This window comes from Diospyros lotus, chromosome 2 (genome assembly GCF_014633365.1).
Source record: "Diospyros lotus cultivar Yz01 chromosome 2, ASM1463336v1, whole genome shotgun sequence".
Taxonomy (NCBI): Eukaryota; Viridiplantae; Streptophyta; class Magnoliopsida; order Ericales; family Ebenaceae; genus Diospyros; species Diospyros lotus.
In genome coordinates this window covers 16,211,052-16,230,382 of record NC_068339.1, presented here as the reverse complement: position 1 = coordinate 16,230,382, position 19,331 = coordinate 16,211,052, and the positions used below count along the sequence as shown (strand labels likewise).

At 34.9% G+C, this 19,331-nt stretch overlaps 1 protein-coding gene and 1 long non-coding RNA gene across 2 annotated transcripts in view; one reads left to right on the top strand and one right to left on the bottom strand.

Moving 5' to 3' along the window:
* Positions 1-4,990, top strand: part of LOC127795050 (uncharacterized) — a 12,477-nt gene extending 7,487 nt beyond the window's left edge. The window contains exon 2 of the long non-coding RNA XR_008021735.1: positions 1-4,990. This exon is cut by the window's left edge and continues 1,790 nt beyond it. This is a non-coding gene — a long non-coding RNA (uncharacterized LOC127795050).
* Positions 4,991-7,719: 2,729 nt separating this feature from the next.
* On the bottom strand, positions 7,720-9,790 carry LOC127795821 (uncharacterized). Its single transcript, XM_052327732.1, has 4 exons — positions 9,604-9,790; positions 9,342-9,529; positions 8,798-8,960; positions 7,720-8,253 (listed from the first exon to the last, which is right to left on the bottom strand). Exons 1-4 carry the CDS (start codon positions 9,679-9,681, stop codon positions 8,047-8,049), a joined length of 636 nt encoding a protein of 211 aa, XP_052183692.1. The 5' UTR covers positions 9,682-9,790; the 3' UTR covers positions 7,720-8,046.
* Positions 9,791-19,331: the final 9,541 nt, after the last annotated feature.

The following is a 19,331-nucleotide window of genomic DNA, read 5'->3' as shown; positions in this document are numbered from 1 at the left end:
GAGGCGAATTTACCGCAACAAACCTCCTAGAGAATACACCCCTCCTCTTGACGAGGTAGGATCTCTTTCCAATTCTAAACGAAGGCATTCTGACACCGACGCTCCTAGCCGACCCATGAAATTGAAAGGAAAAGGAGAATTGAAGCCCACATATTATATTAATTAATTAAAAGAATTGGCAGCAAGGAATTGAAGAGCCTAGGAAGCCGTGAAGACTCCAATTCAAATTGGAATTGCAATTTAAAGGGGCCCATGAATATGGAGGGCTAGGGCACCGTACATGCATGTATATATATTAATAATACATTAATATGAAGGAGGCAATTGGAGATTCACACATTGAAGGGTGACTAGCAGCAAGTGGCGGAGTTACACAGAATTAACAGAGACGCCTCTCTTTCCCTTCTTTTCTTACTTCTCCTTTGAGTTTTCATTATGGCCTTGCGTGGCTAATTTTTTTATAATTGGTCAAAGGAAACGAAAGCCTTGGAATAAAAAAAACTATGAGCTCTAATTTGTTTTTATTATTCAATTTATGCTTTGAGTATGAATGTTCTTTGGTACCTATCTTCATGATTGTCTCGTTTAATTACTAGGAGGCCCACTAGTTTATTATTCATTGCAATCTACTGCTAAGTTAGATATCAAATCCGTAATTGTTTGATCCCTCTAATTTGTGAAGCAACTAAAATTTAATGATTTGTTGCGTCATAAATTATTAGATCTTAGGAAGAACGCTCGATTGAATTAAATACAATTGCTTGTACTTGTGTTGTTTAGCTTCATCGATCTCTATAATTCTTAAGGCTGTTACTAGATTAAATCTTTGCGCTTGTCTTGGGTTATTTAGTAGTTAGGGTTGATTAGATTGCATGTTTTCTAATTAATTATGACTAAGAAGAGATAGGAAAATAGTTCCAACGGGGAATATTTAATGTGTGAATTGATATATACTTGTATTGATGATCAGTTGTAAGATTCCGATGGTGGATGTTGCCTTAAACCAAGGTTCGTTCTTTTGATTGATTTCGATATTCTAATTTGAATTGCTCCTTAGTTGTTTTTTTAAAAAAAAATTGTTTTCATTATACTCAACCCCCTCATCATTGTTCACGTAGCATAAAATAGGCTAGATACTCTCTATGGGAACGATCCTTACTCGCACCACTACATAAATTTTTAGGAGTATAGGTTTTATTTTTAGTTATCTACGACAGCACACCAATCAGCAAGTAAGGAACTGGGAAGGCATTGGTAGTGGAGGTGGAAGAGAGCCCACTCCACCCAATGGAGATACGAATAAAGGTGATAAGCACCTCCCACTGTTGCAGTGATTTCACTGCTTGGAAATTCAGGTTCTTTCTCTCCCCTGCCCCATCTTTCTCCTCTAATTCTTTGTTTAAATCTAACTACATTATATCTCCTCTTCAGTTAGAGGGGTCTTCGAACAAATGTATGATTCAGTGGGTCTTAGAATGATTAATATCAAGCAGTGTGTAACACCCTGCTATTTGGAAGATGTTTAGAGATGTGTGAAGTATTTTTGGGGCTAAAATGCAAGTTTTGGACTACATGGACGGGTAAGGTGGTAAAAATGCCTTTGAAATGATGAAACCAGACTCATTTTAGGTATGCCAGACCAAGCTGTAGAATCAAAGGGTGAAACTGTTGATTACCAGCTGAGTTGGCATCAGGCATCAGATTACACGCATTTTATACGAAGACGATTGGCAGGCTTGAGGAGCTCTTGACTGTTTCTTCAAAATGTTAAAAGTTTATGAAAACAATCAGATAATTCTGGTTGACTTACTAAAACTGAGCTTGGCCAAGCGAGTTGATGTGGTGCAATGACATAAATACCTTTTGTGGCTTGATCAAAGGGTCCAAAATTAATTGGCTTTAGAGAACTAGGTGCACAAAAAATTAGACATGCATGCATTAATACATATATGAATCTATGAGTGTGTGAGGGCAAAATAATTGTGCAACATGTGAAACTTCTTTCATTTTCCTTCTAGAAGGTGTGTTTGTGCTGGTTGTGAGATATTTGTAATTCTCAATTGCTTCTAGAAGGTGGGGTGTGTTGGAAAATTTATATGGATTTGAAAATAGCTTTTAGAAGGCCAGTTGTTGCCAATCCCTCACCAAATGTTTTGAAACTTACTGGTAAAGCTTGTTTGCCTATCACCTTACATGTATATGTAGACAAGTGGAGAGAATCCACAGAGAAGAGAGAGATAGCTCTTTAGCATTCTGATAGTCAAAGGATTGAGCTTGAAACTATTACTCCTAAAGAAGGGTATAGCTGGAGCCATGATCCAATTGTGATTAGAAGCCCAGTCACAATCAGTGGAGAGTAGAAGTAAGAAGGAAACTACACAATAGGAACCAGCCAAAGATTGCAAAAGAGAAAGATTTCTTTGCTGTTGCTATCATAGTGCACGCCACTCTCACAACCCGAAGGATCCTCAAGACTCAAGGATATAATAGTAATTATGTCTTGTATGTATTTCTCTTTTGGTTGTACATTGATGTTGTCACAGTTGTACCTTTCAGTTGTATTCTAACTAAAAGATAGTGCAGCCTATAAACAGGCTAGATTAGGTAGAGAATGTCATATTGAATAATTAAATTTCTAATTCTCCCGCAACTGCTCTGATCTTTCTCTCTCTCTCTCTCTCTCTCTATATATATATATATATATATATTTCCCCCTCAATTCTGTCTATTTCCCCCTCCATTTCTGTTTTATTTCTCCCTCCAATCTTCTCTGTTCTTGATTCTAACTCTCTTGGATTCTTCCAATTTCCATTCAAACCCTAGGTAAACCCTAGGAACATGACAAATGGTATCGGAGCCGATTGATTCTTGGCTATGAGTCAAGCGATCTACAAGTGACCTTAATAGTGATTCTGAGTCGAATTGAAGGCAGAACAGAGCTGACAATACTCGGCTGTGATTTTGGAAGTTTTAGTAGTTGACTAAGGCGAAGCACATTCAGGTGATTTTTGGCTTTAATTCTAGTGATTTAGAGCAGCAAAACCGTTTGAGTCGCAGCTGTTGATAGACCACTCCTAGTAGTAATTCCAATCCGACTTGAGGACATCAAAGACATATCAAAACTGAGCAGAGTAACTGATCCTTTGAAGGTGAAGCAGAGCAAAGCAATTCCCAGCTGTGATTTCCGACGCTTCTCGGCTGTTAATTTGTGACGGTTCTCGGTTGTTGATTTCCTCTGGCAATTTCTGATTGTGATTCTGGCAACGAATTCTATTTACTACAACAGAGCCTATTGTATGTTAGGAGACTACAAATGGTATCAGAAACGATCAAGTTCAAGAAGCTGATTCAGATCTAACTCCTAGCAGTTTATTTCAAGTAGAACTTGAAGGCAGATCAGATCGATTGATTCAGGAGACAGATTAGGTTTGCTAAACTTGAAGCAGTGATTGAGTCAGATTAGGTTTGCTGAATTTAGGTTTCAATGAACTTAGGTTTGCTGAATTTTAGTACTGGAATAAGTTTCTGAGGAGATCCTTAGAAACTAATCAAGAGGCGATTATTGGAAGCAAATTCAGAGGCAGATCTAGGTGAATCTGAACTGTGGAGATGGAGAACAGATTCTAGGAGAAAGTTACTAACCTCAATCAAACACTGGACAACTTAATGATCTTGATTTCATAGAGATTTTGGATCAGTTTACCAGAGGAACTTTTTTCAACTTCCACTGTGGAACCAATTCCAGCAAGCATTGGAAGCCTACATAATGCTTCTAGTTTGCAAGAAGTAGATGAATTAGCCTTAAATCAAGTTGGAGATGAGAGTGGCAATGAAGAGTTCAATAAACTAACACAAGAAGGCTCTGTTATGGATTGCCAAGTCAGGTTTGAGGAATTGAAAATGTTGATGCTCAATTCCCATCCAACCTTGAAGGAGTCTTACTTTGTGTCGAGCTTCATCAGTGGTCTAAACGATGATTTGAGGCCTGTTGTGAAAATGATGCATCCTGCCACAGTAAAACAAGCAGCTGAGAAGGCTAGACTACAAGAATTGGTGCTGCAAGCCGTTTACAGAAAAACATAAGTTGCAGCCTGAAAGTTATTCTATGAGCAACCAGCAGATTGGAGATACATCTAAAGCTGCCAATCGAGTAGTGCAGGAATCTCAGGAACAATCTGAAGTGGACCAGTGAGTTGTAACTCAAGAATTTGGCAAGGAAGAGAGATTGGACAAGGAGATCTGTGAGGATCACATTATATATTTGCAGGAAACTGATGAAGTAGCATTGGAACAAAACATTAATTGAATTGATATGTTGACTATAAATCAGATTGGAGATGAAGATAGTTAGGATGCCAAGAAAGGAATAGAAGTTACAGGAAAAGTTACTGCAACAGCATTAGAGGAGAAATTTGTTGCAGATGAACTTTTGGTGTGGACGCTTTAAAGGCACTGTTGAAGTCTGTAAATGTAGAGTCTAATTGGATTTGGAGGCAGGCAATGCGAATAATCATCAATGACGAGGAATGGGACTGAGGAAAAGCGTAATGACGACATGAATGTCCAGGAAATTACTAGAACTTACAGATCAATTGGAGAAGAGAGCTTTGTCATGGAAATCTTTGAGGACTGCATTTTACAATTGCAGAAACAGCAAAAGCGACAGAGCATAAAAGTAAAGAGGAATAGGCCTAGAAGGAGAAAGAAGGAAAGAAGGATAAATCAAATAGTGAAAGCAGGGATTGGATGAAGAATGGGGCCAATAGCTTCAAGTTATTGGGGACAAGAACTCTCTCAAGGAGGGGGGAATTGTCATGATGCCAAGGACCCCCCAAGGATATAATAGTAATTTTGTCATATATGTATTTCTCTTTTCGTTGTACATTGTTGTTGTCACAATTGTGTTCTAACTGAAAGATATAACAGCCTATTAATAGGCTAGATTAGGTAGGGAATGTCATATTGAATGATAATTGAATTTCTGATTCTCTCTTTACTGCTCTGATCTCTCTCTCTCTCTCTCTGTGTATATATATATATATATATATATTGTCTGCATTTCCCTCGCAATTCTGTCTGTTTCACCCTCCATTTCTGTTCTAATTCTTCCTCCAATCTTCTATGTTCTCGGTTCTAACTCTCTCTGATTCTTCCAATTTCCCATCCAAACTTAGGTAAACCCTAGGAACATGACAACCACATGTAAAGCATGTGCACAACATTGTTTCTGCATTACTATATGATTGCAATCACCCATCTCTGAATGGATTGAGAGGTAGACTGATAATACAACTATTGTCACCAATCTCCAGGTGGATTGAGAAGTGGACATATGAGACATTATGATACCTCAGATTCATTTATTTGTTTACCTGCATGACAGTATATCATTGCATTTGCTTATGTGCATGGTTGCTTGTAACATGCGCGTATGTGGCACTTGCATGGTTATCTTTACTGAGCTTTGTAGTTGATGTGGTTGTATTGGACCGCACAGATTGACTTGGGCTGTGGTGGATGACGCATATGAAGGGTTTCAAGATGATCTTATTGTTTTGTCATACTTCTCTCATCTTCCACACTTCATATGCACTTGGGATGTATTTTTTATAGGCCTTGGGTTGAGATACTATCAGGACTATATATTAAACTCCCAATGTGTAGTGTAAATTGACTTTCAAGTGTATATCAAGGCATGTAATGAAAAGAGATGCATTGTGATGTATTCTTGTGCCGAATTGGAGCATTGACCTATGAGTATGCATATGGATCAGTTAAACCAGTTCTAAGGTCAGGAATGTTAATAAATTTCAACTCACATGTCGGGAATGTAATTTGGTTAAGTTGGCAAGATAAACAGGTAGATGTAGCATTCCAGAAGAAAACAGTCGACAGGTTGCCCTGGGCTGCTGACATATTGTGAAGAATATAGCAGAATCAGCGAGTATGGCTTTCTGCGGTCAACGGTTTCAGTGAACTGACCAACAGTTTTGCTTCAGCAGCAACTAACAGTCGACAGCTTCGGCTGTGTCATCGATAACTCTTTCGTTGAAGCTTGAATTGTCTAATAGACCTACATAAAGTCGATCAAAATGATGAATGGAAGGAGAACAGAGAGATGCCATTCTATCTTTCAACTGTTTTGAAGCCAACAGTCAATCAAAACCTAGGGACCATATGCAGTTTCCAGACAATTTGTTCCAGAATTCAGAAATTGAGGGAAGTAATGTTAAATCTGAACTAGTTCTTCAATAATATAAACGTCGACGAAACTAAGGGTTGAGGTAACCCGCTCCATCTTGAATAGGATCTGGGGTTATGTGAAACGAGCAAAGGTTAAGGCAAAGATGAGTACTAGTACCATGTGATTTCTCTTAGTAGGGTGAGAGCTCAGGCTTAAGGGAGATTGGGGTCCAATACATTGGGTCGCCAACCCACCGCACCTCTTCAAAAAGCAAGTTTTACTCCAGCCATGTCAACAATAACATGGAGTAGTATTTTCCTATATAGTTTCTATTGAGTAGATTTTGTTAATTTTTTTATAAATATTAATTATTTTTAAGAAAAACTCTTATCAAGGTTGATTCGTTTAATGAGGTTAGAATAATAGCTTGAGGGCCATCCTCGTGTTAGTCACCATTTGTGATACCGGGATCTCGGCCCCCTCATGGAACCAAGATTGAGATCATTTTCAATCTAATGCATTCTTCACCAGATGCTACCCATAGATACAACCCCAAGTAGAGGAAATTGATCAAGGAAATTTAGCCAAAGAAATTATAAAATTCTAAAATCAAAAGCAATCTGAAATTGCCACTTACGCCAAATAAACCACCGAACACTTTGTTCTCATTCCAATTACTATTGGAATTATCTTTCAAAAATGTCCCTGTATAGACAAAAAGAACCTTCTTCCAATCGAATCAAGTCCTTAAATGGCATCCCAATTAGCCCTACCTCCTCGTGTTGCGCCAAGAAAAATGTCGTACTCATTACCTGTACCTGATAGCATACAGTAACAAATCGCGAACTAGATAAAAATAGTCACGATCCCTAATCTCATCCCACCGTGTCATATTTCAAAAATCTTAATTAGTTCAAACACCTATTCAAAAGTTACACGTGGTTTTTCATCCCATATTTGTTCTGTACTTGATAGCAGAAGTGAACCTTTTATTGCACTTTTTTTTTAATGTGTGGTACACATTATAGTTAAAAAAAAGCTCAACCTCTGATTTAGTATTGAAACTGCTTGATTTTTACTCTATTTTCTTAGCTTCCAAGTAAGAAATACAGAAGTATGTAAAGTTAATTGTTACTTCTAAAACAATCAAAGCAACATGTATTATAATGTTTTAAAAGCAAGTACAATACTTTGGAATATTAAGCCCCATCAAACTTTCAAATCTCAGAAATACCACTAGTACTAATAACTAAAACATATTATCCTTTATATTACCCGAAAGGCTAAATGCATAAAAATAACTTATTAATTTAGTTACCAAAAAGTATACATTCTACCTAAAATTTATGTTCTTAATTGTCAACCATATATATCAATCTATGCATGCCCAGTTTCCTACTCGTTTACAATCTCTACGAAGTGATTGCACACACTAGAGTGTGCACGCTACCTAGTATCAAATAGATATACCATCACCAGCATCATCTCTCCAAGGAAAGAGTTTATAATCTCTTTTCTAATGCAAGCTAAAGACTTCTTCATACAAATGAGAAAATAAACAATAAGAATCACCTGACCTCTATGTCTCTAGCTAGTTCTTAGATCAGCAAGAGATGGATTTCACAATGTAAGTCACACTTTAATGTAGCAGAATTGAGAGCTATACATCATCAATTGAGGTGTAAGGAGACTTGTTCTGGCTCATCTGCAACTCCATAAACCAAAGGAATATCGACTCACCGACATTTTTACAAGTGAAAGACTCAACAACAAGGTTTTGGTCTCTATGCATTCATTTTTTTGGTCCTTTCTGATATCAACCTAAGTTTGAATGAAGTGATCATTCGTTTACATGAACTGCACTAGTTTCCATCTCTTTTTGCTTCAACCAATAATATACTGTGAAGCTGCTTTTGCAACTGTGCTCTCATTTGGTAATTTGAAGCCAAATTTGTATCCAAATTCTCTTTTGCAGCCAAAAGTTCGGACTTTTTCATCTCTGCTGCAGCTATCTCAGAATTATTCACATATCCACTGTTCCTTGGGATTTCCATAAAGCTCGATTTGAGCTGAAAGAAGAATCAGATTGAGCTTGTGAATCCAAAAGCAAGCTAGGTTGGTATAGTTAATATAGTTGGAACATATGAAATGAGACCAATTGATGCTATTGTGAAGAAATTTGATATAATGAGAGAAATTTGAAGCAAATGAGAAAAAACAAGATCAATGAAAACTTGATGGAGAACTCTTAGGCATGATGTAGAGTATAATGGCTTTATAGAAGATGGTCATAAATACAGATGATTGACCAATCCGAATCCACGTAACTGTCCCAAGCTTAGTGAGATTAACTTTGCATTTTGTTATTGTTGTTTTTTTTTTTTTTCTTTCATATGTTTTGTTTTTGAATAATATTTTATTTTTCTGTATAAATTGGTTCTTTTCTTTTTTTCTGTAAGAGAACTGTGGAATGACTGCTATTCTATCCATTCCGTGTCGGCTGATATGGTAGTAGACATGGCCCTCTCTTATGTGGCAGATGACTTGCTGTACAAACTTATAAATAGTTTCAAAACACTAGAATTTTAAAACCTGGCAGTGAAGTGTCCTTACCTCGCTGACCTTGTTTCTCAACTTCTGCACTTGGATTTGATAGTCAACAACAAAGTTCTCTACTTGACCGTGGAACTCCTCTATTTGACGCCTTTTCGAATCATAAAACCACTCCTTCTCCTTCTCCATCTGTTCCAGCTCCTCTACCTCATTCTTCAACACCCTAATTACAACCAAACTAGCAACCAAGTTAATCCACTTCAAATACACACATATACGGCACTGGTATACATATACGCGAAAACACCTAACAGATTGCTACTGCCGCTCTAATTTAGTCCAACAAGGTATAACGTACACATAGAGGAGCGAAACTGGAAACAGATTGTAGTAGCAATCAAAGTTGAGAAGGCAAGATTCGGATATCACGTCTCCAATGTGAAGGTTTGGAAGTTCAAAAAACATCCTTAGATGCATTATAACATTTTCTGAATATACATTATAAAATGTATAGAAGTTGTACATAAAAATGCATTTAGACGTTATATATATAATGCGTTACATGCATAGAAAGAGAGAGAGGAATAAGATTGATAAAACGTACCTAATTTGTTGTAGATTGATGTCATGCTTGGAATCGAGTGTCGCAATTTCGGATCTCAGAGACAATATCGTGAATTGTTGAGACGCAATCCTCCGATCGAGGATCAAACAGCTTTGCTCCCTCGATCTGATGTTGGAGAGCATAGTGGACAAGAGTTGCGACTTGGCGATCTGTAGTTCCCTCTCAGCCTGCCGATGAAATTACAATAGAATTAGGGGTTATCTAGAGAGAGAGAGAGAGAGAGAGAGAGGAGTAGGTGAACCTGGAGGAGAGAGAGGCGCTGGTTTCTGGTCTGCTCTATCTGTTCGAGCCTCTCGCGAAACGCCGATGAAACCGCCATTCCTTATGCGCACGCAGAGAGGCAATTTCGCAGTTACAAGTTGGAGAGGACTTCGAAATTTGGAGGGAGAATCCGTATATAATCCGTGTGTTTGGACCGGGCTGAAACAGAAGTCTTCACCCCTAAGCCCAACATCTATCCATCTTCGTGGTCCATTTTTTTTTCCTTTTTCATTTCTCTCCTTCCATATATATTTTGAAGCTTTTGTAACTTGTAAAAAAAAAAAAACGAGGCACAACCGAGTAAAAAAAAAATCATGATAAAAGGTTATAACAGTCTTTTTAACGCCTAGAGTCTAAACTTTTATGATGTATGAGTAATCATTCCATCAAGATTCAAACAAACATATAAAGAGGTATAAATGTGACTTGCATTGCATATCTATAAAATAGCTAAAAGATTGTCTTTAAGGTTAACTTTGAAAAATTTTCTTATACTCAAGTTAAATAGTCATGAATAGTGAAGAAGACACGGAGAAATAAAGATGAGTGTAGATAAGGGAAGGATTCGGTATTAATATGTATACGAATTGATATTAATTCTTATGATTGAGATGTATTAATATTCCTTTTATACATGAGGTGTCTTTTGAGAAATCATTCTTATGATAGGTAGCCATATTAGGATTTCTCCATTTTTCATGTTCAAGAAGTGTCAGTTGCATAAGAGTCAAATAAGTTACATGCATTTCGTAAGGCAGGGTTTCATCTTGTCATGTTAGAGGTGTAGTCAAGAGAATAACATGTGAAGTAGGCAACAACACTAGACAATTCATGGGCAACGTATAAGGATGTAGAAGGGCATGAAAAGTTTTAAGTAAATCATTTTGATCTCTCAATTATGTTATGCTTTGTTAAAACGTATATATTCCTCAAGATGTATTAAATCTTCCACAGCAGTTGATTCATATATATATATATATATTTAGGATGTTACACAAGGGGTAAAAAAATCTATTTGTTTAGCTTCACCCAATTCATCAGTTAGTGATTAAGAATTCAGCAAGGGTACGCTAATTAACGATCCCTGGCTAATTAATCATCGTAGGTAGCAATAAGCGCTAAAACCTAGCGCTGCTAAATCCGTGGGCGGGCTTGTTGACGGGATATTAATTAATTATGAAGAGACCAACCACAATGCTAATCATTAATAATTAAGCAACAGATTTAGCAGTAATCACTGATGATCAGTTGCAGTTGCTGCTGCAAGTTGCTTTGATGCTTGATATGATCATCGCCAGACTAGTCCGTCCCATGTGCTAACTGCCAATAACTGCAGTACCAATGAACTCCTTGATTCCCAAATAATTCAAATGCTAATTAATCTTAATTATTGATTGATTTAGGAGGCAACAGATTTAATCATCATCATCATCATCATCATTGTCAGAATCCCATAACCAACCAACCAACCACTCAAGTGGCAAGCATGTGTCAAGTGTCAACCAACCGTCGCCTTAATTTGAACAATCAATCATCCTCAATAATCAAAATTCCCGCTGATGTTGGACAGTGGCCGCATTGTTAATCATACAGACAACAACATAAATTATTTTTGAATATTTTAACAACTATAGTTCTAGTTAATCAATCAATGGATCGAATAAACAATACTTTTAATTTCTGCACAACTGATGAACTTTGGGTGCCTTATTCTTTACTGAAACCTAGATAAAAAAATCCATGACTTGGGCCATGGATGGATGCTTAATTATATTATTATAGCTCTCTCCTGAGGAGAGATGCTTAACTAACTAACTAATTATAATGACTGTTGCTAATAATAATTTTGATCACGTGCGCATCATGTGCCAACTGCCAACAACGATAATAACCCACTCCTCCGCCGGTTTCAACATATATAATTATTATATTTATATAAATAATATTATTAATCAAACCATAATAAATACACTTTATTTTTATTAATTGAGTGGTATCCATGTGATTCTTAAATATTAGGGCAAGTAGTGGGCCACAAAAGCACTGTGGAAACCTAACTTTTAGCTGATGGATGATCATGAAGATGGATCGATAATCCACTCAAATCCTATATATTAAAAATCTACAGTGTTTTGATAAATTAATTACTCATGATTCAGGGCAGTGGTGGAAACAAATTAACAAGTAGTGTATATTCATTCAAATAAATAAAATTATTCCTTCTCTAATGCTTGCTATATAGCAGCTACTGCATGCATGTGCCAATTAATTTTGTTCGAAACCACTAACCCTGTTAACCTGCACTTGCTGGTTAATTTACTTCCCTTATTAATTGGCTACACAAACGTACGGCAAATTATGATACTCATCTATTTTAATTTTATAACTTTAATTATATTTTTTTGTTATTTAAATTATTAATATAATAAAAATATTCTTACGCACGTTTTTTCTTCTCCTCTTTCTTTATCCTTCTCTTTTGTTTGACAAATTAGTTAAGGTCTCGTAATTTATCAATTTTTTTTCTCTCTCTAATTGAGTAATGACTAAACTATCGTTGAATTGAAGAGAGATAAGACTGACAAATAATCAAAATCAACATGATTCTTAGGAAAATTATTTTATCTGACGATTTTTTAAAAAGTGATGATAAAAAAAATTTATGACAGTTCTACATTTATTTTGATATCAGAAGAATTGTACTTTTTGTATTTGTATATCTTTATTGATTGTTTATGTTTTCTAATATAATCCTTAGAGCTTGAGGAATGACTAACTTAAATATGTAAACGTTTTCGAATTGAGATTAATAAAATTTTTATTTATTAAAAAGACAATCAAGTTTTGATTAATTCGTTCGAAAAGAGATGAATATATATAGAGGTAATTATTACTTTGTCATATATATATATATATATGTAAAATTTTGATTTTTTAAATAATGTTGTTTATTTTATATTAAGTAATATTAATGTAATAATTTAAATATAATAATGCGGTATAGTTTATTTATTTAATTATTTAAAATATAATAATAAAATAAATTTTACATCATTATATTTAAATTATTATATCAATTCTATTTGGTATAAATTAATTAATATAATATTTAAGAGATTAAAATTATATATGTATATATATGTTGGGATTTATGTCCCTTCGTTAACGTCCCACACCACTAAGCCTGGTGTAAAAGGTAAATTAAAGAATCTAATGATCCTCAATTTTGATCCTGAAATAACACTTTTAACCATGATAAAATAGACTCTAAAACACGTTGTCAGGACTATCAAACTGTACCTCTAAACTATATATATGTTATGTGTATGCATGGTAGTTGCGGTGACTATTATTGTGCGAAGGGCAAGCATCAATGCATCGTTAATCGGACGAGACGTCGTACATTTGTCGGATCACTCTGAAGCCCACTTGGTGGTCTGTCACACTCGGCGATTGTAAGTGTCACACTCAATCTTTTTACGAGTGGATGTAGAGGGAGGACTGTGGCATTTCATTCGAATTTTTATAAATTAAATAGCCGAAAAACCCATCTTCAGATCTGACATTTTAGTCTAAAAATCCGGATTGGTTATCGTTATTCACCTACAAACTAAATGGCAAGAAGATGGATGGATGGATAGATAGATGGGCGGGCCGACCCAGAAAGCTTTCATTTTCCTTGCCCTGTCAGTGGTGCTGTCGTCGTCGAATTAACTTACATTACATAAGCGAAAAAAAGTTTTATATATATATATATATATATGCAAGTTGTACGTGTGGTTGGGTCAGTCTGTCAGCTCAATGCTCCTAATCCATGCCACAAGTAACGTCCCCATGTCCTAGTCAATCCAAACTTTCTTGACCAAATTATACCTATACTATACTAGACTACTAGTTTGTCCGGCTGGATAATGTTTTTTTAGATTTGTTTATATTACATTATTACTTGTATGTTTCTTAAAAATAATAAGTATTTCTTTTTTAATGTTAGAAATGTGTATGGCTTATCCTTTGTTTGTTGTCAACAAATAAGCTGTTAATTTTTTCAAGATTCTCAAAATGCTCCCTTTCCATTCTAATTATAGAAAGTATTAAACATAAAGCACAGTTGATTAGTGACAACGTCTTGACAATACATTGTGGATGACAAATAAACATTTTGGGTATGAAATCTCAAATTCAAAAAATTTTAAAAATATAAAATCTTAATAGATTTGAAGAATCCTTATTTGATATCGTCCTTAGATCATTAAAGATAGATTGAGATATCGATATGAGGGTGAACCCAAACTATGTCAATGCTCGACAATGCAAGAGAATGAAAGAAAATGAGATGAAAAAGGAAAAAAAAGAAAACACAATTGTCGACCATTGACCATCGGTGACCGTTGACAATATGAAAAAAGTGAAAAAAGAAAGAGATAAAGAAAGAGATGAGCGAAGAAGAGAGGACAAAAAGGGTTGAGAAAGAAAAAAATATTTTAAATAGAGATAAAGTAATTAATTTGCTTAGTTTGTTAATGGTAAGAGAGCTGCACGACTTTTTCAAAAACACGTAAATGATTGATGATATTTTAATAAATTTTAGGCTAATTTGTTAAATTTACTACCTTTAATTATTTGAGTGAGTTGATGTGCGAAGCTTAGGCAAATAAAGAATATTAATTAATTAAGTTGTATTTGATCCGAGATTTCAAGCTATTATATATATATATATATATATATGAAGATAGACGATTTCTGTTACTTGTGGGCAATTAACTATGATAAATCCATCTGCCAAACTACATATTGTGTCTCTTTTTGATGTACTTGTTTGTCCAGTCAGCTACTAAATTGTTTAATAGAATTGATTACTGTCTCCAACTAAATTTGTGTCTAAATTCAAAATTGAACATATATATATATATATCAAGGCCTATGATGCTCACACATCCAAATCGCGTCCCTGCTTGTATTAATTGTAGTAATTTGGGGCTATTGGATATATCAAGGCCTATGATGCTCACACATACAAGGTCACCCTAATCTCCTACATTTTTTAAATAAATAAATAAATAAATTTTATGATTAATAATCACATTTACCTACTCCTACCATTCGACATTGGGTATCAAAAATGTTCAAATTAAGATAAATGTGGAACCTAGCTAAATTGTTGTATAAGATAAATGTGGGTTAAAAGTTCTAGTAATTAATTAGGTGTACCTCAATGACCTTAATCTTTGTGATCAAAATTATAGAATTGAAGGTAAATGCAATGGCAGGGGGAGTCAGTGAAATTATAGCAAAAGTACGTAAATGCTGACAATGTACCAATTATTGGTGGCACCAAAAACGGTCTACTCCAAAAAGCTGTACTTAAGTTGTCTTTATAATTGCTCCCTGATCTTCTTTTGGGTTTAGTTCTGTTCTGAAGGTGGGTTTGGTACACGTTTGGAACGAATATAGTTTTGAGATATATAAAGATGATGATAGAAATAATAACTAAGCCTAGTGATGGGTGATAATTTAGCTTTTTCCATTTCTTTTCCTTAAATTGCAAGCTGCCCTTGACCATTCAATTTGTTAGGCCTGCTGGCTGCTGGTGAACGAGTGAGCCCCATTGCACCAAGTGACTGACATTATTATTTTTAAAGAATATATTTATATATATATATATGATTACAACGACGTCACATCTCATCTAATAAGAATATATTTATACAAAATAACCCTAATCTCCACAACAATAATAATAATAATAATAATAATAATAATAAAGAAGACACTAAGAGAAGCCCAAATATTTGGCCGATCGAGGGGGCTCCTGCATTAAAAACATAAATCATTTTGATAGCTCAAATTTTGGTGCAAGAAATTTCAGTCCCACGGCTAAATGTCTCAACCTTTCTTAATTAAATCATTACCAAACCACGAGAGGTCCATATTTGAACAACTTTACCCCCACCCCGACTATTAATTATTTGAAACTATCACCTGATGATTAAAAGAAAGAAAAACTTGTAAGATTAATTTCCCAGTGACAGTGAGGTCACTCACTGTCTTCTCTATAATTAAATTCCTTCAACCGCAACTATCCTTCCCAAGGAAAAAAGCCGTACAACGATACCCTATGCATGTCAAATTCGCAGGCATCATTTTCATCTGTCCTTGCAGATGGCCCTTGACAATGCTGTGTTGGAATGCTGCTAAAAGCTGAGATGTAAATGCAGCTACACAAGACAACGATGAATTATAGCCCCACCCAACCAATGGCACCACCCCACCCAGTAGAGTAGTACCCACCCACCAATCCCTGTTCATCCTTCCTGTATCTACATATAATGATTTTGTCAAATTAATTAATGTTATATCACCTTCACATATCTATATAACGCTCGGAATATGAATTTTGATGATGTCAAAATTCCACATCTGCTACACATGTGAATTCAACAGGCGTCACGTGGACAAAAGGCCACCTAAGCAGACCTCATTTGACTGTGGCCCCACCACCCATCCCATCCCATCCCACACAGATGATCTGGCGACTGGCAAGTGCCTCCGTGAGGCACCGCTTATCGAAACACCCTGCCAGTTGTAACGCCCTATTTCTGAGAGTATTCTTCTGCTATTTGAGTTGGGTTTCTTTGACGTAGCGTATATAAGGGGGGAGGAGAGTGGGGCCCACACTCTTTTTGATGTTACGGGAAAGAGAGTGGGGGCCACAATCATTTTAATGTTACAGGAAAGAGGGTGGGCCCACATCTCTTTTTAACATGTTCATGTCAAATAAATGTTATATTATTTGATATAAATAATATAATAATTTTATTCCTTGAGAGCGGTCTCCTATTGCTCGTGTTATTGGTTGATTTCTATAGAAAAGATAAATAATAGGTAAAAGTTTTGGCACATTGAACAAGATAAGAAATCGAATTCACGACTTATTGATGCGAATCTTAACTTATCATGATCTAACTACTTGATATGTAACTTGAGAGTTATAATAATTTTATTTCTTTATAATTATCATAGTAAACTTAAAATATACAAGGATGTAAGTATAAAATGGTTCCCAAACATAGTGTAAGGCTGACAAAAAAAAAACTGCATTTTTTATTCTTCAAGTTATATAGTGAATTGTGAATTGAGTTAATGAAGAGTTTGGATAAAAATACGTTTTTAAGTTAAAAATTTGTGTTTGGTAAAAGAAAATCTTATAAGTTGTGAGAAGTTATAAAATTACTAAAGGAGCGTGTTATTTTTATTTTTATAAATAAAATCATTAAAAATTAATTATAATAAAAATATATAATTAATTATACTTTGTAACAAACGTGTAACATATATTATGATTTTAGTTAATAATTTTTTATATACCAAACAATATATCTGTTATTTTATGTACATGTTTGTATAAACTTTATATAAAGAGGCAATATAAATGTACTTATATATGTATATGTGTGTGTATATATAAACTTTTGAGTGCATATATATATAAATAGCTAAAAAAAACTTATCAACTGATGGTGATTGGTATTGATCTTGTCACTTACAAACAATCCACTAGAATCTAAATAATAGATTTTAGATCGTCAAAATTCAACGACCTATAACCTAGAGAAGAGAATAATAAGTAATAGGTCATTGTTATTGCTTCTTCTATTTTAAGCGAACGGCGTGAAGAAGGTGATGTTGATGACGGCAATGATGGTGATAGGTAATGAAATGAATATGGCGAAGAAAATTGATAAGGAAGACAGGGACATTTATTGGAATTTTTCAATTTGTTTTAGGGTATATTTTTCTTTCTCTTACTCAATTTTAGCTTTTTATGTGGGATTTTAAGTTTCAAAAATAAAAATTTGCCCCTTATAGCTTTTAAAAGACTCTAGGATGAAAAATTTTAAATTAAGTAATGATTGTCAAACACCATCTATATCCACTCTTTGGCATCCAATACCTTATATCAACATTAAACCTCTCAATTACCCTTATTAACTTAAACATCAAATGACACCATTTTTGCCAAACGAACTCTTCCAAACTTTTTTCAATAGTGGGGGAACCACGTTATGGCTTGAAGAGCAGAGTTGGCCCCAACGAATTTGGGGCCTTAGGCAAAAAAAAAATTTAAGGCCTTCTTAAGAGTATTAATTTTTTTTATAAAAAAAAAATAATATACCTTTTTACAAACATAGCATAGGTTATACACTAATATACTAGAATCAATGTATTAAATAACCAAAATGAAATACACCAAATCACAACTTCACAACAAATCAAAGTCAAAAAAATATCCACACAATAACACATAGAAAGCCTAAAAAATAGCAAATCGAGAAATTAAAGCTGAAGAAGAAACTTGTTGCCACAACGGCTACACCGGCGACGGATGTGACCTTCTGGTGCCACGGCCAGGGCTCGAGGATGCGTCTCTGGCTATAGACTCATTGGCGAGAGAAGCATCTTTGCTACCAGGGACAGATAGAGTCAGCTCAACAATCACAATATAATAACACAAATCATAGATGGCAGATGCTGAAATGAAGGCTGAAGACTGGAGCAAAAAATGAGTGTGTTGTGTGCAGTGACCGTCGAAGCACGCACAAGAGAGGAGGGAGGGAAAAATTAGAAAGGGAAAATGGGTTTTATGGGATTATGGGAATTGAAATTTGGGAATAGCAGGTAAAAAATTAGGGAATGGAGAAGAGAGGATAAAAAAAAGTTTATTATGTTTTATATTTAATTTTTTAACAAAATATTTATTATTAAAAATAAAAAATATATATAAATTATAAATTTTTAAAATTAGGAACCTTTCAATTTTGGGGCATTATATATCCGTGCATATCTGATTTCACTGTTAGGCAGACTGTTAAAGAGGCCACAAGACTACAAAACTTTTGGTTAATTGTTATAGGTATGGTAGTGTGTATATTGAAGTATGATTAGATTTAGATAGAATCACCCCCTCAACAATTTTTGTATAATTTATATATTCATATATTATTTGTATAACTTTTGTTTGGATTGATTACAACTTCTTTATATATAGAAATGTGCTTATCAAAAGAAGTATATGTATGTGTATGTGGATATATATTCGTGGAAATTGCAAAAAGTAACTACCCCTTAAATATAAAATTTGATTTTAATTATTTTTTTTAAAAAAAAATATTTTTAACAACTCAAAGAAACTAATTGCATGATTTACCTACTTTGCCAGATTTGACCATCATTTTACTTAAAAAAATAAATACCAAAATATTCTTGAACACTTTAAACTCACAGGACTATACAAATACTAAAATACTCTCACCCACATTCAACCCCACAAACCATTCACACATTTTCCCTAAACCTGATAGCATCTGTCTCTTACTACTATCGACATCGAACTCATCATCGTTGAATGAGCTTAGATTTTGTTGTGCGATTTTGGTGTAGATTTGTGACGAAACCTGGTGGGTTTCAAAAATGACATGGTCGCCGACCATTCGGCTTCGTCGTCGACCGTCGAGCTTTGTCGGGTTGCGTTCGTGAACGAAGCTTGACGGTCGGGTTGCGTTTGCTAGCAAAGCCCGATGGTTGGGTTTTGTTTGCTGACGAAGCACGACTATCGGGCTTCATTGTTCTCGACGAAGCGAACGAAGCCCCATGGCTATGTTGTGATCGTTAGGAACGAAACCCTTAACGTCGGGCCTTGTCCCCTACATC